A 25,292-nucleotide genomic window follows, 5' to 3' on the forward strand; every position below is an offset into this window, starting at 1 on the left:
AGTCACATCCACAGCAGGTTATTTTATGTTTATGTAATTAAGTTCTATAAAAAACCAAGACTCTTCAGATGCTCACTGACCAATTACTTCATTGGTAAGGCTAGAAACTAGAAAGAAAAAAAAAAGTAGTCCACTCCTAAAGCCTAATTTCACAGTGCTCACTAATGCTTAAAAGATTAGACTAAACCACGTAGTTGACAAAGCAGACACAGGAACTGAGCAATAAGTATGTGAACTGTGCTGACACTGAAGAGCTACGGAGCACGCACAAGTGGCTGGAACTGGTCTTTCAAGGAAGCACTCCAATCACTGACTTAAGGAAAAGGTGGCTCGCTTTAATAACCACAGGCATTGGTCACTATGTAACAAGACATTCTAAAAAAAAGTAATCACAATTTGTCCAATGGTGGTTTACAAGTGGATGGTATACATTAAGATACAGAGGTAGAAGTTCACTTTTACAATGCTTCACTAATACAGATTACCAAATTCAAGGCACAAAATTGTTCGCTTTACAAAAAATACTGTAAAAATGTCGTTTGCTGTTCTACAATGTGAGCACAACTGAAAAAAAAATCTTTACACCCTTCCATACTCCACATGTAAAGTTGCATCAGGCGTTACTCCATTTTTCATTTGCTAATAGTTGGCATATGACCAGCAGTTACATAAACAGTTTGTATCTCAGCTGAGTTGCTTTGTCTTTTAGGCACAAGTCCAGTTACAGAAATTTAGTACAACAGCTTCCTCAGGGGGTGGGAGAACTCTGTCGGAAACAAGTACTACGAAAAGAAACACAGTCCATAACAGCAGACTGGACTCTGACATATATAGAGGGTAACAGGACAGAGCATATTTCAAATCAAGTGACTTGAACATGAAGTCAATTTAAATCATTGACTGCATTCCTAGAAAACCAGATGCCCAGTACAAGTTTGAATGTATTTCTGAGACATTCATTTGCCTCTGAATCTGCAATTTAGAAATTTATTTTTATCTTTGTTTAAATAGAATACACACAATTGGTACAAAAGAGAATTATACCACAATTTGGCCATTGTATCCTTTAGAGAGCTTGGGTTAATGAGCAAAGAGATGCAGTCAAAAACTGTCCTTGAATTTGCTAAAAGGTCATAAGCAGTAGCTTAAATCTCAAGATTTCTCTCCCTGCCCCTTACCAAACACCATAGGGAAACTTCTGAGATACTGCATCCTTTGATTGTAGACAGCTCTTATAAATCTGGGCAGGCTGAGGAAGAGACATCACACAGTGCATCCCTACAAGAAGTAGTATGACTAGTTTACTGTACATACAGTGAGATTCTAAAGGACAATGGTGGCAGCTACATTGTAAATTCACCTTGTTTACCTATCACATTTTCCAAGTACTCTAGTCAGTTTTATTTACAGTATATAAAAAAAAATTGATTTTTAGAGTTTGATACACAGGTTGAGGACCCAAGAGAATGCCACAGTAACATGATGACTTTTGCATCTCTTAGATGCAAGTGCACGTCACAATTCACTCAGGTAGCGTGATCATATTCACCTATGAACGTCAGTCCATCTAAACCAGTGTTAAATTCCATTTTTTGCTTCATTGTTGTTTGTAGCCTGTTTCCTTTGAGCAATGAAAGGGTACATACACTTGTCTGCTCCCAAAAACCGGTACATGCACACAACTGCTTCGAAGGGCAGAATACTGCAAAACACAAGTTATAAAACTGTTAAAAGATGGCACAAGAATAAAAAAGCCCTGCTTATTATATACTTGGATTTTCAAATGGAACATAATAGCTATGGTTGCTGGGGTCTCCTCCAACAGTTTAATAAAAGTATTTTCCAGGAGATTTGCACTGAGAAGACTGAAATTCTAGAGACCCAGCCATACAGGCAGGCATAATGGAGGAGGAAGAAGTTATTTGGTCACCAACTACCAGTGGAACAGATTTTCTGCTGCTTCTTCACAAACCTGTAGCAAATACACCACAGAAAATCTACTAACAACCAAAAGTAGTGCCAGAATTCATCAGACATTTAGGAAAATCTGATTTGGAGTTAGAAATAGTTAATGCAGTTCTTTGATCATCAGATGTCTAACAACTTTTACACATATTCTAAACTCAGTCATCCATCCTCAAAAAGATGACTGAAATAGCAAAAGCAATTTCCTCTTTGTGCCCTTCAGATAAAATTCTAAGAGGTAAAATGAGATGAATATCTGGCTACAGACCCTCCCCTCCTTCCTATATCCACAGAATGCTACTTTTATTTGAAGGATAATACTCAGGAGTGCTAGTGCAGGACTAAGATGGGATTTCTTCAGCCTCTGCAAACGGTGTGACAGACACTCATTCAGTGGAAAGCAATGCACAGAATCTAGGCATTAGGAGTAAGGATCACTGAAATGGATGTCACTGGTACAGGTGTCTTTGCTGGCAGTAGTACTGTTTGTGCAGTAGCCACTGGAGGGCCTTTGATCTAAGTGCTGCTGCCTGGGGCATGGATTATGCAGAAGCTTTGATCTCCCTGTTGGAAGTTAAAGTGTTGAATGCAAGAAAACCCGAAGGGCCTTTGATGTGACTGTTGCTGCAGGAGGCATTGCTTGTGCAGAGAGCACTGTAGCACCCTCTGAGCTTCTGCTTGAAGCTAGCTCAAAGGCTGTGATAGTATTCTCAAGTTGTTGACAGAAGAGACACATACATACTCTCATCCAGCAAAGATGAGAGCCATCGAAGTCCTCGCTACTCTTTGGCAATTCTATCCACCAGGAGAGATTTAAGCAGAGAACAACTGCTTTGTAAGTACAATAAAAATCCCACTGCTCTCAGTTTCAACCACCCCTCACAGGACAGCAAGATCTTAAAGGCTCCCACTACATACTTAAGGTTAAAGAAACAGAAAAATCTGTACAGCTGTGAAACTGTTCTCTACAAAGTAGCATGCAACAGATGAGGCACCAGTGGAATTGAGCCAACTCCTGTATTACACTGCATCACTGAAATAGAAGGCTGGTTACAGAGTTCTCATCCCAAACCTGTAGCGTTCTAGTGTTTCTACAAGCAGACTGCAATTTGTTTCTGAATGTGCAGATTTTCAATTTTACTGTATTGATGCAGTCAGGGGCTCCTTCATACTGGTCCTAGACATAAATAGTCACAGGTTCCTTTGCTGGAAGCTTTCTCATTCTCCCATTCCTAAATAAAAAGGACTCACAAAATGGAAAAGTCTGTTGAAGAGAATATGAATCTAAGGAGGATGGAAGATAGCAGAAATGCAAAACTAGGATGTATGATACACAGGATCACAGTTTTATGGAACAAGAAAAGCAAAAAGAAAGCAACATACACTTATGCGAGCAAGAGAGAAGCATTAGGACTAAACAGAACCTATGGCCTATATAGGTAAGATAGTGTTTTTATCTAAAAAGTGGACATGTTCATGCACTTCACTAGCATTCTGCTGCTTGTATTGCCAACTAGCTGGCATTTCAGATGTTACCTTTTCATGAAGGTGACCATGTACATGAGGCGAGGAGTGCAGATCATTGGCTGGTCTGTAAGGATAGCTTTCATAGCCTGCTTCACACAGTATTCTGGTTTCAGTGGTGGAAGAAAAGGCTCAATTTCTTTTCTGAAATATTTGATTAAAGCTGATTAATCAAGATACACAAAGGACTGCCAACCCCAGAGAGTCCATTAACTCACTTCTTTTTTTTTTTAATGCCTTAGGCAAGGACAAACTTTTATATTCATATTCAGCTATGAGAAATATGGGTCAAAGCTTGCGCAAAGTACCATAGGACAGAAGAAATTCAGAAAGTCCCTTTTCTGGGATCAGGATTACAGATCACACCAACATATGCAAGTAGATATAATACTTATTTTAATATTTTTATGGTAACAAGGCTAAATTACCATCCAGTACTTGCATAAAACTACAGACAAGGGAGATGAATTTTACTCACCTGATCCTGCACCCTCTGAACATTCCTGTATCTACAAGATAAGGGCAGACTAAAGTCGTTTTGATTCCGTCCTTTTCAGCAGCTTTCAGTTCATGGCTCAAAGACTCGTGAAAACCTACAGCTCCAAATTTGCTAGCACAATAATCCTATGTTGACAATGAAAAAGGCAAAAAATAAAAAAATAAAAAAGCACCTTAACAGGGACAGATATGAATCATGTTTAAAGACAAAGCACATTTGATGTGATTCTACACAAAATTAGAAAGCAACAACAAAAGACACCCAATGAATATATAGCATCACATCAACTCATTTGCTGCTTCAATTTTAAAGCAATTAGCACAGAATCATGAGAGCGGAAAAGTTGAATGCATGAGATTAACTTGGATTCAAGTATTTGAATTAGGAAGGCAATATGGCAAGTTACTGTTCACCAGTTTGCTTAATATTAAATGTTGGAATGGAGGATGCAGAAATCTAATAGTACCAGGGGGTCAGATTTGAAGAAGCTTAGTGATTTGGCAGGGCATAGTTGCAGAAATCTTAAATGTTTTATTTTTTGTTAGTTTCAACTGAAAGTATAATGAAGGTTTGATTTTATTATATATATAATTTCAGAAAACTGTATAGTTTGCTTATCTCATAAAATACAGAGACAGCAGTTACATTCAAGTTTTCAGTTGGATGTGCTCACACCCATCATCTAGGAAATTCTCTCAAGAATTCTCAAGAAAGTACACTAAAAAATAGAAAACACACTAAAAAAGCTTTAACTTACACCAGCTTAATTCATTTCTGCTAAAAGAAAACCAGAGCAGTTTAAGATTCTGGACTGAGCCTAAGTCTTATGCAAAAGAAAACAAAAACGCCTGTGTTTTACAAGGTGGTATGACCACCATTCTGTTAGACTTATTTATTCCTTTTCACTACTTGAATGATTTTTGCTCCTACTTGTGTTGGTGTTAATGACTCAAAATGCAAGCTAATATGCTTTATCTTTACCTAGTTTTACTTATCAAACGAGTCACAAAAACTGTTGCCAGGATCTGTGTGACCTACTGCTTATAACTTGAAGCCCAGAAAAGCAGGTGAGACACATATTCCATGAGGAAGGTAGGTAGTAGCCTTCCTTTTTCACAGAAAAAAAAGAAATTAAATCCATGACTTTTCAAAAATCCTCACCTTTGACTTCAGCTAAGGCACTACATTTCTTGGCAGGAATGGGTAGGTGAATACCTTTTGAGTTACCAAAAGCTACCAGGCTACTAAACAATCATACAGCATTCTGAATGAAATTCTATCTTAGGCTTTCACTCAAGGTAGCAAGTGCACAAGTATGGTGTCTGCTTGAGACCTGTGGATCACACTCACAGGGGGGTGTTAGGTGATTAGGTATCCGTATTACAGTAACCTTCAAACATCTTTGAAGATTTGACTATTTTCTCTAGCTGCTAATACAAACCAAAAAAGCTTATTGAAAGCAAAAAAAATAATAATTCCCAGATTAATTACAATCCAACAAACCTCTACTCCAGCAGTACTGAACAGTCCCAACGAACTTGCAACTGTCACAATGTGTCCATGATTCATTTCCAGCATCTTGGGAAGGAATGCTTTAGTGGTCTACAAAACAAATCAAACAAACAAGAAAAAAAAAAAGTGAACTGTTACATTACTTGTAACTTGATTTATTATCAAGAATTTAGAAGATTGTTGTATAGGTTTGCAACATCTTGGTTTTTCAAAAACATCAACAGAAAATGGATAGTATGTTTGTGAATTCAGACAGCAATGATTGTATCTCCAGAAACGCGAAGGTTAAAAGATCAATTGAGCTCAGACATGTTTATTTTTCTGCAGGACACTAGTTATCAGAAAGAGATAATTTGGACCTAAAATGGAAGCCACTTTTTTTTCTTTAAGCCAGAAAAAGGAATGCAAAGCGTTTAATTACGCCACTCAGCATTTCTGTGTTAAGACCAGTGCCAATTACCAGTTCTAATTATTGACAGCATGTTTTGTCAGCTAGATATGGTTGGTTTTATCCACTTAACTTATCCCATGCACTGCACAATAATGAAATAACGGAGAGGCAGATTTTGCTGATGTTACTTTTAAATACAAAATACACTAAACATCTGCTAGTTTGAACTGCTTGCCATCTTTATTAGTATCCATTAGCATTGCTCTAACTAAAAGTAGATGTATACATCTATTATTAATTCTGTATGTGAAGGGTTTCAAAGATAAAACAAATTCAAGTGTCAAGATGAATGCTTTTAACCACCACTTTGATTATCTCAAAGTTTGTTTGCTTAAACACTCAAATCAGACCTAACACCTTTAAAAAATTAAATTTTAAGTGATAAATTGAAGGCAGCTCTTAGAAGATCACCTCTCTTCCAATATCTAGCTTTGGCACCTGTTTTTAGTGTGAGTCAGCTTCAGTGTTTTTAAAAACCAAGCAGAACACCATATATGCTTAAAATCAATCTAGCAGTAAAATGGTTTGTTCAGCTATTATTTACTTCAGCTTGTGGTAACCGGCATACTATACTAGAACACTTTTAAGTTGTCAAAGAATTTCAGATAATGTGTGTTAATCACAGATTTATCTGGTTAATACATAGATCTACCCATGGCAGAGCTTCTGTTCCATTCTAACTCAGGCAGAAGTACAAATGCTTTGTCCTTCCAGAAACCAAGTCTTCCCATGTAATTTGGATCCAAACTCAGAGTATGCAAATGCCCCTGAAGTATTTGCTGCTTGCTTAATTGTTGGTCTGAATCTTGTCAGCTGCACTGTTAAAGAGACATGCAAGCTACAGCTGAATCCATCTAATTCCATTCTTATGCTGTCTGCATTTTCCAATCACAGACGTCAGGATAGTTTTGCTCTAATGATTTTCACATGTTCTTGTACAACGTTTTTGCCTGCAGGTGTTAAATGACTAATCCAGACCTCCTAACACCACACAAAAGAGTGTTTTCACTGGATAGCTGGCAGATGATAGAAGATTAACAGACCTCCTGACTCCTTGCCTTTTCTACTGTTGATTCATATAACTCCTAGATTCTGTCATAACTGTATAACGAAGCTAATTATAAAAAAATAATCTGAGAGCAAGCTGTCTTGCATTTGTTTCTTTCCTCGTGGCAGGGATCTCTAAACCTCTTATATAGAGCCACGGACAAGAATTTAGTTCACTTGTTAAACTAATCTGTGCCAGGCACACAAAGTTTCAGCCTCTCTTCCCACGTTGTGTGGCAAGAAAGCCTGGTCATCACGAGGCAGCACAGTTCCAAAAAGGTAAGAGGCTTCACTTTCCTCGAGTTTTACAGCACGTTGTTTCTTCACAGCCAACCCATAATGCTGCCCGCTGGCCCAGGTCCTCCCCACCAGCCTCCTAAGACAGCAGAGCTCCTAGTTCAGTCCTGCTAACAATTTACTCCCCTCCAGAGCATTAGTCAGTTCCATCAGCAGTTTCCACTTTGGTCTTAGTTATCTGTCCACATCTCATCAGAATGACTGATTGCCACCCCTCATTGCCAGAAAGCTTGATTATGCAGACTGAAGCCTTGCCTGCAAAGCACAGAACTACAGAAAGAGGCACTTGCCTTGCAGTTTGTCTCTCAGAAGGTGAGGGAGACAAAGAAAGAAAAAAAGTAGCAACAGACATTTTTGTCCTACCAAGGCAAGATAGTGATTTTCTCCCACAAAATAACCAACAGGAAAGTGCTTCTTTGGTTTTATTATTTTCTTTTTTTATTCTCTTCACTACAATAGTGTTGCCTTCTTTTTTTCATCTTTTTTTTGTTTGTTGAGAGGTGTGGAGGAAAGTGTTGAACTGTAACTGTGTCTATAAATCCATACCATTACCTATTATTAGAGTCAATAAAGATGGCGGCACCATCAAAAATGTACAAAACACAGCAGTCAACTATCAACACCTCAGCCAAGTGGATAACAGTAAGTCATCCTGGTGCTGCCATCCTCCAGCCATCTGCTGCAGCTGGGAGTCAGCACTTAAAAACACGCATGGCAAGAGGCAGACACACCCTATCGGGGGACACATTCTCAGTCTCAGAGTAAGGCTTGCCCACTGCTCCTCCCAACCTCCTCTTGCTGGGAAAAACAATCCCAAAGTGAAGTTATTCTTTCGTGGTATAAGCAATCCCCAAATAAATCAGTGTTCTCACTGAGCTTCTGGCACAGACTACTTTGTTGATCAAAGCAGCTTCCTCCATACTCTGGGTCCCCAGTTTTTCTGTCTGTTACATAAACCAGACCAACCTAGTTTCTTGTTTCTAGTTTCTTTCAGCTTCAGCTACATCTGCCTACCAGACCTGACATCTTCTCTGTGCTTGTCATGATGCTGAGAAAGCAGTTCAAAGTTCGATTGGTTCAGGGGCAAGACGGCCTCCCGGGTGGCCTTCCCATCTGGCACTTGTCTGAACAGGTAGTGCAGCCCACATTCATTTTCTGAGGTGATGCATGGACACACTAATCCTCCACAAAATATTTATCTATTAGAAGATACTAAGCAAGAAATGTGGTATTGTCTGTGGCATTAGAAGTCAAGAACCAGGCCCCCAAAATAACTGAAATGTTTTAAACTATCTGCCTTTGGGTTTCATCTTTTAATTTCACTTTTACCTCTCACAGCTGCAGAGTAAGACATAACTAAACCCATCTAAGTGGCTAAAGTTGGAGTGAGGTCTTTTATTAGTGACAAGTGTCTTACACTTTTCCTGGATAAACCAGGAAGTACAGTAGATGAATTACACCACAAGGAATCAGGAAAGATATGCAGCGCTTAAAGTCAAGAAATTTAAGTTAATTAAGTTAAGCATCATCTTTACTCAGAACTAGTTTTTTTTATTTTCCCCACTCCCAGAAAAATAGAAAAAAAAACAAAGTATGGCACAAACAAGTTTTCTTGGTAGGTAGGTAGGACAGACAATGTAAGAAGCTACTCTGAACAGAGAGCTGAGCTCGCTCTTCTCTGTTTGAGACTGTTTAATCTTTATGTTCAGGCCCCATGAAAGATCTACACCAAATCTTCTAAGCAATTTACTCTATGCTTCTGAATATATAAGTAAGAACAAACTATTCCCACTAGCTGTAACTAAACATGTATTTCATGTGCACACAGCTTTAATGACTTACTTCTCCTAAGTGTGAAACTGAACAAGCATTTACATGTCACTTCATAGTTTTCGTAATCTGTTCTCAACATTTTGGTTTACGGCAAATTAACTTCTAACAGTCTAGCACTTCTTCCCTCCCCTTCCCCAAATTCTTTAGTTCCATTCTTAATGAAACAAAACTCAAAAGATTGTGCAACACAAAGAACAGCACAGCTGCAATGTCAAGACAAATTAGCCTAAATACAGCAAATGAGAATATGAAGAAATACTTTGTTTGGGAAAGTGATTTTTTTAATTAAATTTTGGAGTAATTATTTTTAAAGTAGAAAGCAAGCCTACACAGAAAACAACGTTAGATGTATGCAGCTCAAAACAATGAATACTGAATGTACAAAGCACACCAAAGTGGAAAAGTACATGCTACCTCATGTTTATTTGATATAAGAACAAGTCTATAAACAAATAAAGCAGGTACCAATGTGTAAGACCTGCTAAATTTCTATTTTTCAATACAGTATTTTTTCCCCATACTTTCTGCCTTCTGTCAAGGCCCAACCATCCTTTACAGCTATTTTGATAGCATCAACAAGCTGTTTAAAATAAAGGCAGGAACTGCTTTATGCCAAAGAAATTTCTTAAGTATATTATATAATTAGTGTTATATGTTAATATGTTTATTAACATATAATAAACAATACAATAAACAAATTCCTTTATGTTTATTTTCCATATCATCTCTTTATATAAGGTAGATGGAGTGCATTTGTTTTTCAAGGCTGACAGAAAGAAGTGAGTTTTCATAGCACTGTTGTTAATCCACAAGAATAGCATGCTGGTGAAACAGAATTTTACTGAAGAAACAGCTATTCCTGACTGCCAGAACAGCCAGGTGCATAACAGAATAAATAGGTAAAACATCTGGGTAACTGCACTGTTTCTGTCTTCATGTTGAAACCTTCCAGCCAGATCCATGAAGCAGAGTTGATGTGATCAGTCACAGATCCATCTAGATGACCCTATTTAAGCCTGGAACTAAGGCAGCAGAAATCACAACAGCCGGCTACCATGGCTAATAACATGACAGTATTAACATGAAGCATTCTAGTATTAACAAAAAAAGCATTCTAGTCACTGATTAAAACGCACCTGATATCCTCCTTTTGCCTCACATAGACATTTATCTTTTATTCTTCCTTTCCTTTGTGGACCACAGTATGGTACTGCAGGTTCTCCTGCTTCCACATGGGACAGCATACAGTCACCATGGGGCAAAACTCAAGATACCACGCCCCAGTTCTCTTTCCATTCCAATAACCAGAAAGTAAGGCATGAGAGTCTAACAAAAGAGAATGTCTAACTGTTCTGTAAGCTGACTGTGGCAACCCAAGTCTTAAAGTAGGTTTCACCAAACTGGACAGAATAGCAGTAATAAACTCCTGTATGTGAAAAGGAAAAGCGAGGTTCCCGAAAGGCAGAAAAATCCCACTGCAAGCTTATCAGTAAATATACTGAAACTATTTTCAGCTATAGTCATACCATCCCTCTTATTTCAGAAGATAACCACTTTAAACACTTTATAAACATGCAGTAATACTTCATTAGCAGCATTACAACAAAAGCCATCGCCAAATATTTTTGGAAGAGTCTTGAAAGTATAGCCTAGAACTGCGTAACTCTCGAAGGAGAATTTATTCATATTAGAGGCTATAATATCCAAAAATGCCTTCTCACACACCAAAGCATGCCATTACAAGATTGCATTTAACTGCTTATTCCCCTTTTGTTTTTTCATTGGTTATTAAGCACAATAATTTGACATTTGCACTATCATTGCGATGACTTCTTCTGTATTATATCCCCAGCCCTCTTAAATTCCATTATACAAGCATCAACAAAATATTAGCTTAAGGTGAGATTAACTGCACAAAGACTACATCAAAAGTCCTGAGCTGGACACTAGAGAGAGCACACAGCACAGCAGACATGGCTGCATTGGTAACAGGCCAACTACAGAAGGCAGATAGAAGTCTACAACTACTGCTGACCTTGCTAATGTAAGGGACCAAAGTTGTGCCTCTACTTAAAGGAAGCTCAGATGTCACTGCTAGCTGGTTTCAAGAAGCCCTGGCCCCGCTCTGGATAATCAGCCACTGTCTAAGTAAATATTTAAATGCTGTAGAGATCAGTGCTATTTTTGATCTTCAGTTTCTATTCTCAATAAACTATTATGAAAAATAGGTCAGAATTACATGATTTTCATAAAGTAATGAATTAAAAAAGAAAGCCATGCACTCCTTTGGATTGTTCGTGGGTGATCATGCTCAGATCCTTCTAGAGTAAAAAAGGATCATGAGATGCATACAAGTTCCTCAACCCTAGCTGCCACAGACAACTGTACTAAAAGGATGGAAAGAAGCTATTAGAGGATTGCCCTTGATTGCAGCTTGAACAGGCCTTGTGCTCAAAATAAAAAGCTAGAGCTTCCAATAGTTCATTTCAAAAGGAGTCCCTTAGTTATTTACCTCCTGGCAGGCAACACAACCTTCAATTTCACACTAGAGCTTTATTTGCCCTTCACATAAAAACCCACTGCTTTGGGACCATGGGATTCCTTTAATATTGAACTGCAACAGCAGTTAATGCTTAACGTACATGCACGGTAATAACGTTACAGTTGCCTTGCAACCAGGAGCTCATGAAAGAGCAAGAAGTCTGTAAGGATGACAAGTAACAAGGAAGTAAAGCCACACACCAGCACACCAATACTTTGTGTGCCCTACATTCATAGATAGAGTGAAACTACGGATAAGATCTAACCAGGTTAAGAGGTAAAGGTAACAAAATAAGTACTCTGAAGAACTAAGCCACAATGAAAGACAACTCCAGGTAATTTAAAACTGTATTTGAGTTACAGAGAAAAATATTTTCCCTCTCTCTAACTGTGTGAAATAGGACTCTGAAGTACATGGAGCCTTCACTAAGTAAAATCAAAACCTACTACTCGACTAACTTGTTTAGCATTTAATTTTTTTTATTAGCTCATGTCAGTAATTAATGTTTGTGCTTTCTCCTCTCCCATGGCTGATCCATCCACAAAATGCCCTGCTTCTCAAGAGACATACTTAATCAGCTGAGAAACATCAAATCTGCAGAAAACTAGGTTAAACCTCATTTCTTGAGGTTTATAAGTGGGTTGGTTAGTAATAACAAACATGTAGCATACTATTTGCTAAATAAAAGTATTTTCAGCCCACAATTACTGCCCTACATTGTTTAGCATTTGCAGTACTCAGGGTACTATTGCAAAATTTCTTGAATTTTCAGTATCAATAGCTACTATCGTTTCCTGCGAATGTTTCAGTTTTTGTGGTAGCTCCTCTTACACTGAATAAACTCATGTTGAGTGTATCAGAAGAAAGCTGAAACTGAATGAAGTAGTTTCCTTAATCAGAACTTAGTGCCAGAAAGCTGTTTACAATGCATAGATACTAAAGATAAGATAAGTAATGCTAATAAAGAAAAAAAATCACAGGAAACTAATACCACTAGTTATCTGTCAGTCATTAATCATTGTTTTCCATTCTTTACTACCAGAACTAATTAAGCCAAGCCTAGGCCAACTGAACATAGCCTGGCTAAACTGACTTCTGTATAGTTTGTTAACAGGACTTACTTGGAAAAGGGTTGTGTCTACAGAGAGTGGAATATGAAAAGTGCTTAGACCTTGCAACAGGAACTTCTGTTACCTTATCATGTCACTACATTGTCTCACCCTCCCTTTTCATTTAAGGGCATCATCTCCTGTGATATTACCCCAAATTGTCTAACTAGGACTGGAACAGAAAACAGCTTTGTTCTCCCCTTGCTCTGAAGTGTAGTTAAATACTCAAGCATGCTACCTAAATAATACAATTCCTGCTTCCAAAACTTTCTTGAGAGTAAAGATGGAAAACCTATTACCTAAGGCTTATGGCAATCTAGAGCTAATCAAATTCCCAGTTGCCTGACATAAACCTTTTCTTTGTGTTCACCACCATAGCAGCACTTTAGACACCTTTACCTAGGGTACATACTTTAGGAACATGTACCACAACCAAAGGCGGTCCCAGTTTCTCCTTAAGAATGTTTCACTTTTGTTTAGAGAAGCCACTGCTTTGTATGCTTTCTGGGCATTCAAGCTGAACTACCCCTGTTAATTCTATACCAGCAAGTGGAAGTTAGAGCTTTTATGTTACTGGTATGAAGTCTCCACTTTTTTTTTTTTGCTCTTGAGTTCTTTTGTATTCTTTCCTACTGAAAAGAAAGAGGTTGTTTTAGAAGCTTTAAAGCTCTATTTCTACCCACATATGTCAGACATGTACTTCAATATCTGGTCTTCCTAATGAGTGTACGCTGCAGCAGCCATTTCTGTGGAAGCATCTGGCTGCCTTTCATGGACATGCTTGTATATTCTACCATACATGCACATAAACTTATCTACTTTGATCTGTAGAGATATGAATTGCATAACTGCTTTATATATATATGCATCAGTATATACCACTACTTAAATCACCAGTTGTACATTGAGGGCTCTTCACTTTTTGCAAACCTTTGATTTCATGTGGCTATGAATAATGAAGCACATTCTCCACTTAAGTCAAGGGTATCAGCTCCCTTCTCAACAAAACATTTATCTGCCTCTTACAAAGAAACCATAAGAAAGCAGAGACCCCTCATTCTTTGTCTCTTTGTTAAGCTCATTAAAAAAAAATCTTTGGGAAGTTTGCTGGTTCCTCTGTTACATCTCTTCTGTATCTCACATATACTTTTATCTGAAGTATGTTATCGAGCTCTAAAATAGCATCTTTTCTACTTCCACTCTTTCTTCGTTGGTACAAAAACCTTTCAACTGGAAGAAGCAAGTCCAATAAGGGAGTGCAGAGCACCTAGATGAGTGTGTTCTCTGGAACTGATGTATTTTCAGTTGACTCCAGAACATATGCATACCATGTTATCTTCAAATATAAAATGATATCCCCCTGCTATCAGAAGCCTTGCACTGATTATTGCTTCCTTACCAGCTTCTTAAGGGTATTCAGAGCACTCAGACAATTCTGCCTGCTTTAAATTTCAGTGTCTTTTAAAGCTCAGAAAGTACAATCAGCTAGCAATAATCCAGGGGAAGAGCTTATCTCCTCAAGCAGGGCAGAAGCATGGAGCACAGGCTGCCAGTGACTGCACCTTTCAAACGCCCAACTAAAATATAAAACCTGAGAAGCTTCACCAGTAGGTTAGACAGCATGGTAAGACAGCTGCTGGGGGCTTAGGTATACATTTCGTTCTGCCTCACATTGCAAAACAAACATGTGAAATGTCTAGGGGAACCAGGGAACACATGCATGCATGCAGACTTCCCTGGTCAGCACAAGTTTAAGGCATAATCGAGCATGATGACTGAAGATTTCAGATGAAGTAATCATGCTGAAAAGCTGAATTCCTTCCTTCTGCCCAAAGATATCTCATTAGGTGAGCTGATGTTTATTGTCTACAAACAATATTTCAATAAGCTATCAGACTAACAGCTACCAAACCAGTTACAACCATTCTATTTAAAGCAAGTACTACACAGTTGGCAGTAGTCTCTGAAAAGTAACATGCAGTTTAAAGAAAGAGAATCTTTCTGCCTGTAACTATCATATTGGTTTTGAGTATGTGGCAATCTCAAATGCTAACAGAACTCCAGCACCACTGTAAGAAGCTAAGGGACTCAAGTTACAGTCCCAGTCAGCAGCACTATCAACCTCATCTTCTTCCACAGGCAGATCTGTCAGCAAAGACAATGTAATTTGCATTTATTCAGATGTCAAATTTAAAGTTACTTTCGAGTTTGCTAGTCAAGCAATATAAGAAGTTAACATTTGTCTACTCCTTTCCACAAAAGCTGGGTTTAAGCCCTGCTGAAGGAAGTGACTAGAAATTCAACTTTGTTTATATACTGACAAATGGCCCAGTCGAAGGATTTGTGGTATTTCAGAGCAATGTTGACATTAGTGTAACAAACGCATCAGTCCCTCACCTTCATTAGCACAAGTCTGTAGCAAATGCCCAACCATTTGGAGAACAGTTATTTATTGCCAGCTATTTGATAATCTTGACCAAAAAAAAAAGAAAACATGCCACTGTGAGTCAGTGAAAAATCCACATAAATTCATTTTAGAAAAACTATTAGATAAGAGCTCAGAATATTCTGTGCAGCGAACAAGAACGCAATCCAACTTCCAAATTCACATTCTTCTCCAGCTTGCCATAAGCTTAGTCATGCTCTGGAATACTTGGTAACGCTTAATATTTTAGTCTGCATGTTTCCAAATATTACTAGAGAACAGCACTTAGGGAAAATATGAAGTCATCACTCATGTTTTACAATTTACATAACTGACTTTTGAAGATGTGGCTAAACAAAAAAATTGTTTCTGATTTTTTTAGATACCTTAAGGCAGTACCTCCGCAGCACTGTTACTGCTTTGCAATACCTGCATGCCCACGAAAGCTGAGTCACTTCATCCACCCTTCCCAACTCAGTAACTAGGTCACTGTTTCAAATCAATTACTTTAAAAAAAAGGAAAGTAACTGCACCATAACTGAACATCTCATGAGGAAAAAAAAGAACAAGATTAGGAGAAGAGCTTCCCTCTTCACTCAACAGTCTAATTTACTGGAAACTAAAAAATACAGAAGCTATTGCAATTGAATGAAAATTTAGCTTGAAAGCTTGTTCAAGAACCTAAAAGAAGGCTCCTATTTACATGAAGCAAATCGCTGAATGAGGAGCAGCATTTAAGTGCATAAAGATAGGAAATTTTTAAAACAAAGTGGAAACACTTCTCCCTATCCTTTCTCAAAAAAGGTCTGCAAAATAAAATCCAAAACTCTTAGCAGGTAATTTTTCACTTGATAAGACACTAACGCAACACTTAAAAGACCAAAAGTGCAGCTAATACACTGACCAAATCAGCACGACTGCTTTCTATGACACTGAAGAGCAATCAGAGTATCAGTGCAGCGCAACAAGCAAGAGTTGCTAATGCAACAGGAAACTTACCTGTATATAAAGGTTTTCAATAGTGCAAAATTACAATACTGCTCTCTCCCTAGAAATAAAGTTGCCAAATTCAGACAATTTTGACTGAGAAATTTACTATAGCTTGGAACCAAGTGTGCCTATTTAAATGAACTAAGCCCACAAATCCTATTCTAGAAAATCTTTTCAAGAATGAAGTTTCATTAGTCAGTTTAGAGGTCCTGTCTGCTGCCACACAGTTTTATTCTACTTCCAGCCTCCTTCACACAAATACAATTTGGTCAGTGCAAGCCTAAAAGGTTGATGAAGCAAGTGTAGTCTCTAAGAAGCAAAACTAATCAATTTGGACAAGAAAATGAAGCTTCCCTCTGGAGAGTTCTGTGAGCTGAACTGGCTCATCCAGGCATCAGATGAACAGCAAAACTAGCATTAAGGTAAGAGAGATTCAAGGGATATCCCCCATGCTTACCATCATTAAGCCATCTTTAAATTTTCTCTTAAGTCAAGAGAAATTGTGGTTTACTTTTAAGCATATGCTCAAGCACTTACACAAACCAACACTGTAAGTGGAGTGCTTGAGAAGCTGTCACGCAAGTTCAAACAGATGGCAGAAGTGACCAGGGCACATTTAGGTGCAGAATTCAACAACCAAACAAACTTGAATTTCAAAAGGTTCACACCAAGAGAATCACCTCTGCTCTGCAGCTGTTTCTGCATTCCTTGGCCTATAACGCCCTCCCCTCCTGACTGTGATACCTCACTTGTGTCAAGTGTTAATTTGGCTGGCATATAAATCATTATTCTAATACAATTATTTAGAAGAACAAAGTGTTCATTCAGAAGTTTAAGCATTGATGTCAATCCCTTTCCCGCTTGTGACATATCTTACTTCAAACCAAATAATAAGAAACTGAGATGCCAGCAGTTTATGCCCACTTATTTAGGTTGTAACTATATTTAAAAATGTACATTTTTAATCAAATAAGCCCAAGACCATGGGTACAAGCATACAGCACTACGTGTGATTCAGCACTAGCTTGCCTGTGCAGAAACATTTCTACCGTTCTTCACAAAAGACACACATATCAATTACTCAGTTTTATTATCAGTGTGAATAGTCAGAAACCTTGAAGGCCAGGGAGAAACGTTTACCAAGTAAATAATGCTCTGGATTTTACATACAAAGGTCTTCAGAAAGATTTAATATTACAAATGCATAACAAAAAACTCAAGCAAACAAAACCAGAAACCTCTCTCACACACACAGGTCCAGACCAAATCAAATAGTGCTAGAAAACTTAACATTCATCTGCCCTCGACCTGTACAGAGTATTGGATGACCCTCAGAACTACAGACAAGGATTGCTAGCTCACAGTGTTCACTTAAGACCAGTCATAGCCAACAATGAAAACACTGGGTTAGCAGGACACTTATCCACATCATAAGCAAGATTACTTTTCTCGGTGCTTGAGCACACAAACATCTGCCTTCTAGAAGTATGCTACTGTCACTTGGTTATTACAGATCTCATTAACATCGTTGCTTTTTGTAAAATTATACTTTAGATATAACAATCAGCAACTCCTTTGTACTCTATTAAAGCACTCCTCTTCTAACCACCACAGGACAGAGAAGGCATACACAATGTTTTATACAGAGTACTTCCCTAAAACAACATGGGCACCCTCTTCACTTGAAGCTAGGTTAAGCACCACAGCAGCAAAAAAAACCTGTTGTTCCATTCAAGGTTTCCTGCTTCCCCAAATTCTTCACAAGTAACACCACAATATCAGACCAATGTCAGTGCAGAGGTTTTCACTTATTCTGCTGACTTAACTCATTCTAGAAGAAGCAGGAATTTAATCACCACACCGATCGCTCATCCAGCGCCACTTCTTCAGAGCAGATTAGCAATTCTGAAAGCACTGATATGGTTTGCTGACAAATCTCTAACCCTCATAAAAGTCCCAGGAGACTGAATTGTGAGATTACCTCAAGGATCTCTCCTCTGCCAGCTACACTGCACTTCCAGCTTTATTTTGGAAGGCTTTGGAATTACAAGCCACTAATAATTGACTAACACTTCAAATGTATTTCAATTAGTTTGAGAAGTCTTGGCATGTTCTCTTCAGAACAACTTCTTTTCCTTGAAGGGCCTATCACATTGCTTTTCTGTGAAAATAATGTTATTGCTTTCACCTAAGCTCCACAAGCTTCAGCAAGTCAAGCACATGGAAGTAACTGGCTGAACACGTGGTACAGCATCTTCACAGGCACCAAACAATTAATTGGCTGCAACTTGAGAATTTTTATTTCCTGATTTTTTTTTGAGCCCAAGCTCCATGCACCTTTCAAATAAGGCAGAAAATTTACCTCAAGAACATGCCCGAGAGCAGCTACAAAAGCTTGAGCATAATTGAAGCACGTTAAGACCCACTGAGCCATCACTTCAGCTCTGTGAGCTGATGAGGACATTACAGAAGAGGGAGAGGTATGGATTCGACTGCTGTGTGAACAAAACAAGTCAGCATTTCCACCACACAATTAAGATACCTAGCACAAAACACACATCCAGGAAAGCTAGTTTTGTAACACATTCAAAGAATCTTCAATTCACTCTTCCCTCTGTCATGATGGGAGTGCTGCCTATGAAGCCAAGTGCTCTAGAAGCTGTTTTGCTAGGACTCCTTAACATTCACTTAGTAACTTATCTATAAAAATTTGTGTGCATTCAAGCAATAACAAACTAAGGGCTTTTTTCCTTTTAAATATGACTGAGATTCATCTATCTCCCTAACCCAAGGTGCTTGATAACTCTTCAGATCAATGAATACACTGATTTTAATCCACACTACTGTGTACTCTTGGAAGCGATGCAAGATTCCTTCCACAGCTAAAGCTTAGACATCTAGGTGCCTAATTGGATGCATTTCTTATGTTTATTTCCTCAAAAATATCAAAAAAACTGAAAAAAAGCCCTAGTAAAAGGCTGACTTTTTGAAAACAATCACAACTTAAATATGACAAGACTGGATTATAAATGCATACAGCTTGCAAGATACAGGTAACCAATTCTTGTGGACTAGAAGATTCCAGGTTGGTGGCAACTGAGCTTGACAAGATCCTGCTACACTATACAATATATCAGTGAAGAAAGCTCTAAGCCAGTAGCCTCACACCCAACTCGTGCTCCAGAAATACACATACAGCCATTTATTTGCTTAAGCTTTTGTTAAATACACTACCACATAAGAAGGGGAGATGGATATTTCAGAAAACTACATCTGGAAGACAGTATTTTCCTCAACTGATAAAAGGTTTCCTCTATTTCCTTGATAAATAAACCCAAGAACATATGAACCACAGAAACATACCAAAGCACTTGCAAGTTTTAAATATGACCAATACCCTATTTCTGTAGCTAAGAGCCTGACTGCTTTTGGTTCATATTCATTACCCAGCATGCTACTGCATTATATGAAACACATGTGCTGTCTAGGGTAATTTACTGGTGGCATGTAATTGGAATCATTTTGCAAGGGAAGAGTTAGTTTTGATGACACTTTTTGGATCATATACACATGGTTTGGCTTGAATTTGATCCAACTCATTTTTCAAAGGAAAAAAACTCAAGATCTTATAAACTTGGTAAGCAAACTTCTTTGGATGTGTTATCATGAAATTAAAAATTAAGACAGCTAACTCCAGTCATCCAAAATGCTAAATGCAGCTAGTTGGCACATAAAACATACACACAGTATTCTACTTATCATAAACACTGGATCTTTAAAAATGAAGACAAAAATTAAACTACTATGCCGATAGTTTATAAAAGACTTATCCTGGTCCAGTTTCAGATAGCAGCTTCATATAATTAAATTATCTTTTCTTCTGCAGAACAACTACCGAGCACACTTGATGTGCAGCATTTTCATGTTTCAACTAACCACAGGTATGAGTTCTATTGAACGCTGGGGATCTATATGAGATTAGAATCTCAGAATCCTTAGAGTTGGAGATTAGATGAATACTTATAGATAAGCCACTTACTCTCCAAGGTTTTAGCAAGTCTTTCAGTCTGATTAAGTTGACAACTGCAATACCTGCATAAATATGTATTTAATTTAGTAACCTTTCAAGCTTCCATTAAGCTTTTTCTTTCAAAGATATGTTTAAATTTAGGGGATTATATAGTCCAAAATATCTAAGTTACTCAAGCAGTATTTATCCCTCCATATTATCAGCATTGTAACAAATGCTAAATGATTTATCCCTGCAAATGGAAATGTATATGCACAGCCTCAAAAAATAGAGTAGTTTATAAATGAACAAACAGTAAGACAGCAGTGTACAAGTCCAGGCTTTAGCCTTCCACTTCTTTTTAAAGATGTCAGAGCTGGAGCTAAATGCTTTTGCTTCCCCCTTTTGGTAAACTGAAGAGCACTCACTAGGAGGAGAGCTTCAAGTCGAAAGTTTGAGGATTGAGACAACAATGAAAAGCAGAAGTAGCATCACTGTTCTGAGAGCTGGATGCTGAAGATCTGCTGTACAAAAGGACCTTCTTTATCACAGAACTCTGCGGTGCCTGATCATCATCTTGCTCCATTCAATGACTGAATCCAGGAGGAGTCACCAGGAGCTATACTGAAGTACAATACTAATACCCGTCTATTCAACAGTAGCTTTATAACTTCATGTTCAGGCAGAACAACAGACAGAAGAAAATACCAATTCATCCTGAAATAATATCATACAGTAGTTTTATATAATGCTATTGTATGATCTAAAACAGTTTGCTGACACTTCACCTGAGCTTTGTTGTAGAACCTTAAGAAAAAAACGTTTTGCTTAAAATAGCTAAAACAACAGCTTAATCTTGCACTGACTAAACATTTTTCAAATCTCAGTCCTGACATAAAGGAAAAGAATTCCCTGTCTGTAGAAGTTCTGTTCTAGTATTTGACAAGTGAAGCCAAGTAAGTTATTCTTGCAACAGACTGGCAAGAAAGATACTGTTACATTACTGCTACAGTTTTATGCATCTGCAAATTACAGTAAACCAGAGCTGGCTTGTTTCAAACTGAAAATGGATTTTGTCCCTATGTTTTCAATATCAGAAGCATTCAAGTTATCACAGCATGAAATAACAGGTTTTTAATACTGCAATGGATTTTATGCTGTGGAAATTGCTACATGATGCATTGGTGACATGTTTATATAGAACACACATAGGAAGGCTTATACAAATCATGGATGTCAGCAAAATGGAAAGCATCTGTTTAGGCTGTGGTATGCTGCTAAAGCTCTCCTTACTGCCAGTTTGTGATATGGTACATAGCCCAGTTAGAGTCACAACAGCAAACCAGTGACAGGCTTTTGTTTTATTGCCTACTGCCGAGGTTCATCAGCCTTTGAATTGTAGCTGCTAACAGAAAACAAGTTCAGATCACCTGCACACTGCACAGAGAGTAGGCAATCAACCCCATTTCAGAGGCTTCAAGGGGACAGTGCCATAGTTCCATTTGACATTTTTATGTAGAAGCATGCTGAGGCTTGTTAGTGATCAAGGTATGAGGGAAAACATACTGCATTACACGGGAGAGAGAAAAAAAAAGAAAGAAACCAAAAAGACCCCAAAAGCACAAACACCAAACTACTGAGCAACGTTACATGGAAGATTCATGTCAATACAAATCCTTTTACAGCTTTTTGGATGAAACATCCTTCAAGAATAGTTAGAAATCTACATAATGCTCCAGAGTATTTGCTTTTCTCTTGGACCACCAGTTTAGCTGACATGGTAAGCCTAGCTGCATAAGACTTCACACATCTAGACAGATTGTTTTATTTAAGTTAGCATTGACTTGCATAAAAAAATTGGCTTCAAATCAGCTGATTCAGATGATATCTTATGAATTAAGTATTATTATTTTCTAATACAAGTCCACCCACTGTTGGCCAAGCCAGCCTTTTCTGAGATCAGGAAGGGGAAGACTAGGAAAATGCCTTGCCAAGAGCAAAATATAAATAAAAGGAAAAGCAAAGCAGGATGCAGGATCTGCTGGAAGCGTGCATATGAACAGATCCTCAAGTAAATAGAAAGGGTGACAACTACTCCTTAAAAGATTACCTTAAAAGATTACGCCAAGATCTCAATTTCCACAGTTCAGATAAAAATAAAAATCTAAAAGATATAGTTAAAGTCATGTGACACTCATTTAGAAATGAATGAAACTGATGGAAATAACAATCACAGCAACACTGGACTACACGTAATACTTTATTACTGTAAAAGAACACACACAGGATGCTTTAAAAAGGTTTCTGAAACAATGTTATAAATAAGTATATGACTTAGGCCTGAAGGAAGAACAGCTGGAAAATTTAGGATCCTCCCATATTTTAATTTGTGGTGATGTCATAATTTAGAGTTCTTGGAAACTTTGTCAATTCTGCTTTTAAACCACATCAATAACAGCCATTAAATCCAGTGTACATCTCTGTTTGCTTCAGCATCAGTTTCACTTTTATGAAGGGAACATGCAGAGCTCATAACTGTTGCAAGGTCTTACGTGCTTTTTCAAAACTTTCAAATTGCCCCAAACTGCCTTAAAATATACTTATTAGTTTCTAAACAATCTCATGTGCATTGAAGTTTAAGCACACTTTCTGCAAGCTTTACAATACATTGGAAAAAGACTGCTCTGCCATTAAGTATTTCACAGCACAGATTTGAAGGGGCTCCTTTAGGGTTATGAAACAGCATTTAACTTCCATGTTAAAGCCCCAGGTTTGTGAGGCCCTCCTAAGTTTTAAGGAGGGATATTTTACAGAATTTTATCATCTAAAAGGTAAGAACAGCCAAAGAAAGCTCAAGTTGAAGCATATTTCAGATTGCTTAATCTTTTGATTGTTATGCAAGTGTATTTCATAACACTATTTGAAGGACCAAAGAACAGTTCAATACTAACAATGGGCTCAGTCTGACAGCTAATGCTAACCCAAGTGTACATCGTGCCCTCCTTCAACATACCAATTTATATAGCTCCACACTACAGTGAGATTAAAAATAAAACTTGCAGGGAAGCAAGGTGTAGGTAGACAAGAAGAGCAAGATCAAATAGCTTCATCAGATAGCTTCTCCTTGATAACAATCTGCTAGTTTCAGAAACGGTATCACCTCAGAGTCAACTTTGAAGATTTTCCTTACTTCTACCAGTAGCCCCAGGAGAAAGCTATGAGGACAAATATACAGGATTCCCCAAAAAAGTGTTCTTGGCTTGATTTCTTGGCCTTTCCTCCGCTACCAAAAGCAACAATTTGCCTCCCAGGCAACTCAAACAAGATCTCCAGCAGGGCTTCTAAATAGCCTTTTTCTCTAGAAGCATGCAATTCTGCTATTGCAACCATCATCAAAACAACATTTAAAGCTGCTGACTGTCTTCTCTAAGACTACGGAAGGAAGAAGCAAAGCCATTCCTTAATAGGAACAATTTCTAAGGTAAATTCAGAAGTTATGGCTGCAAAATATTTCATACCCAGGGCTACATAAGTGTATGAGACGTGAACTCAAGATTCTAAGAGCACAGAGCCCATATAAAGCAATTTGTTAATAACTTTAATACCCACCATTACCTGTTAAACAAAAGGTTAAATTAAAAAAAAAAAAAAAGAAGCCTACAAAGTGGAGATCTTGCAAATGAAAGGGACCAAGTGCAAAACCCAAGGAGACAAAAGGTAAGTGACAGCAGCTAAGGCACTCAAATCAACCGACAGAAGAGGTACTACGAATGAAGATATAGTTACCCAGAAATGCGCATGACAGTTGACCATCATGGTCCTCTCAATCAGCTCATCAGGACACTCCAAAAGGTGGTGCCCGGAGACCACACCAGCATTGTTAACCAGCACGGAAACCTCGCCAACCTCTTTACGGACCCTCTCCGCCGTTGTGTAGACATTTTCTCTTTTGCCCACATCACAGGTGTACGTGTAAACCTGCAAGCTGCCGTGGGGCAGCGCATCTTTCTCTCCATCTGCAGCTACTAGGGAAAGAAAAAAACACTTAGTCGGATCTCAGCGCGCAAATCAAGAGTCGAGCGAAAGAGCAAACTCACTTCCACCGCACTAAAACTTCTGTTTACTTTGGCGTCACCGTGGCACACGAGGACTCGCCTGCTTGCTATCGCTGCCAGCTCCGAGAGCCGCGGGACGAAGGAGCCGCAGGTGGAGCTCGGAAAGGGCAGCTCCCGGCCCCGCTTACCTTTGGGGTCGGCTTCGGCGAGCTCGCGGTAGATGTGCCGCACCATGCCCGCCGTCTCCTCATTGCTCTGCGTGTTGATGTCCCACAGCACCAGCAGCGCCCGGCGCCGGGCAAACTCCAAGGCGAAGAGGCGGCCCAGGCCGCTGCCCGCGCCGGTGATCAGACACACCTGCCCCGCCACGCTCTTCTCCTTGGGCCGCACCAGCCACTTGGCGGCGGCCAGCACGAACGCCCACAGCACTCGGAAGGTGACCACGAAAAGCTCCAGCAGGATGTTCATGCTGGCGGCCCTCACCCCCGCCCGCAGCGGCGGGCACGGCGCGGAGCGGAGCCCCCTTCGCCCGGCTCCGCACCTGGGGCCGCTGTCTCGGCCGGGACAGCCCGGTACCGGGACAAGCTTCGGTCCCGCACCCCGACCCGACGGAGCAACCTAGGAAAGGCGCTCACCGACCCGCCCCGCACCCAAACGCCCGCGGCCCCGCTGCTGGCAGTGAGCATCTTGCTCGCTCGGCGCCCTATATAGGGCGGGCCGGGCGGGAAGGCCCCTCCTCCCGCGCTCCCCAGCCCTCCCCCGGGCCCGCCCATCATTCCCGGGACCCCCACCCCCGCCGCCGAGGGAGGGTCCGGCGGCAGCGGCGGCCCCGCGGGCGCTTCCCCGTCCCTGCCCGCCCCACGCCTACATGTCCCGGCGTGCACCGCTCCGCGCGCCACAGCGCCGCCTTGAGGCGGCGGCAGGAACTGCTGCTCCGCCGGAGGAGGGCGAGGAGCTCTGGGCAGCTGCCCGGCGGGGCCAGCGGGCTCCGCTTTAATGAGCTCGCTGTGATTTAAGGCGGCTTAGGAACACGC

The 25,292-nt window shown here is 39.4% G+C and overlaps 1 protein-coding gene across 2 annotated transcripts; it reads right to left on the minus strand.

Annotated features, from left to right (window-relative positions):
• Positions 1-314: 314 nt before the first annotated feature.
• On the minus strand, positions 315-25,023 carry RDH10 (retinol dehydrogenase 10). Of its 2 annotated transcripts, none has more exons than XM_065752770.1 (6): positions 24,447-25,023; positions 23,990-24,225; positions 5,492-5,590; positions 3,968-4,113; positions 3,502-3,633; positions 315-1,702 (listed from the first exon to the last, which is right to left on the minus strand). In XM_065752770.1, exons 1-6 carry the CDS (start codon positions 24,724-24,726, stop codon positions 1,579-1,581), a joined length of 1,017 nt encoding a protein of 338 aa, XP_065608842.1. In that variant the 5' UTR covers positions 24,727-25,023; the 3' UTR covers positions 315-1,578. The 2 variants fall into 2 exon arrangements, with proteins under 2 accessions (XP_065608842.1, XP_065608841.1); XM_065752769.1 differs by having other exon boundaries at positions 23,990-24,228.
• Between the last annotated feature and the right edge of the window lie 269 nt (positions 25,024-25,292).

Source organism: Cyrtonyx montezumae, unplaced genomic scaffold (assembly GCF_038088225.1).
Source record: "Cyrtonyx montezumae isolate F1298 unplaced genomic scaffold, pur_monq_1.0 scaffold_8, whole genome shotgun sequence".
Lineage (NCBI taxonomy): Eukaryota > Metazoa > Chordata > Aves > Galliformes > Odontophoridae > Cyrtonyx > Cyrtonyx montezumae.

Bases quoted from the DNA above. Each gene is read 5' to 3' on its own strand.
- RDH10 (XM_065752769.1), bottom strand. From the start codon at position 24,726: ATGAACATCCTGCTGGAGCTTTTCGTGGTCACCTTCCGAGTGCTGTGG. The intron at 3,634-3,967 runs GTGAGTAAAATT...CAAATATTTCAG, and splicing joins TTCAGAGGGTGCAGGATCAG to AAAAGAAATTGAGCCTTTTC. The intron at 1,703-3,501 runs GTAACATCTGAA...TGTGTTTTGCAG, and splicing joins ATGGTCACCTTCATGAAAAG to TATTCTGCCCTTCGAAGCAG.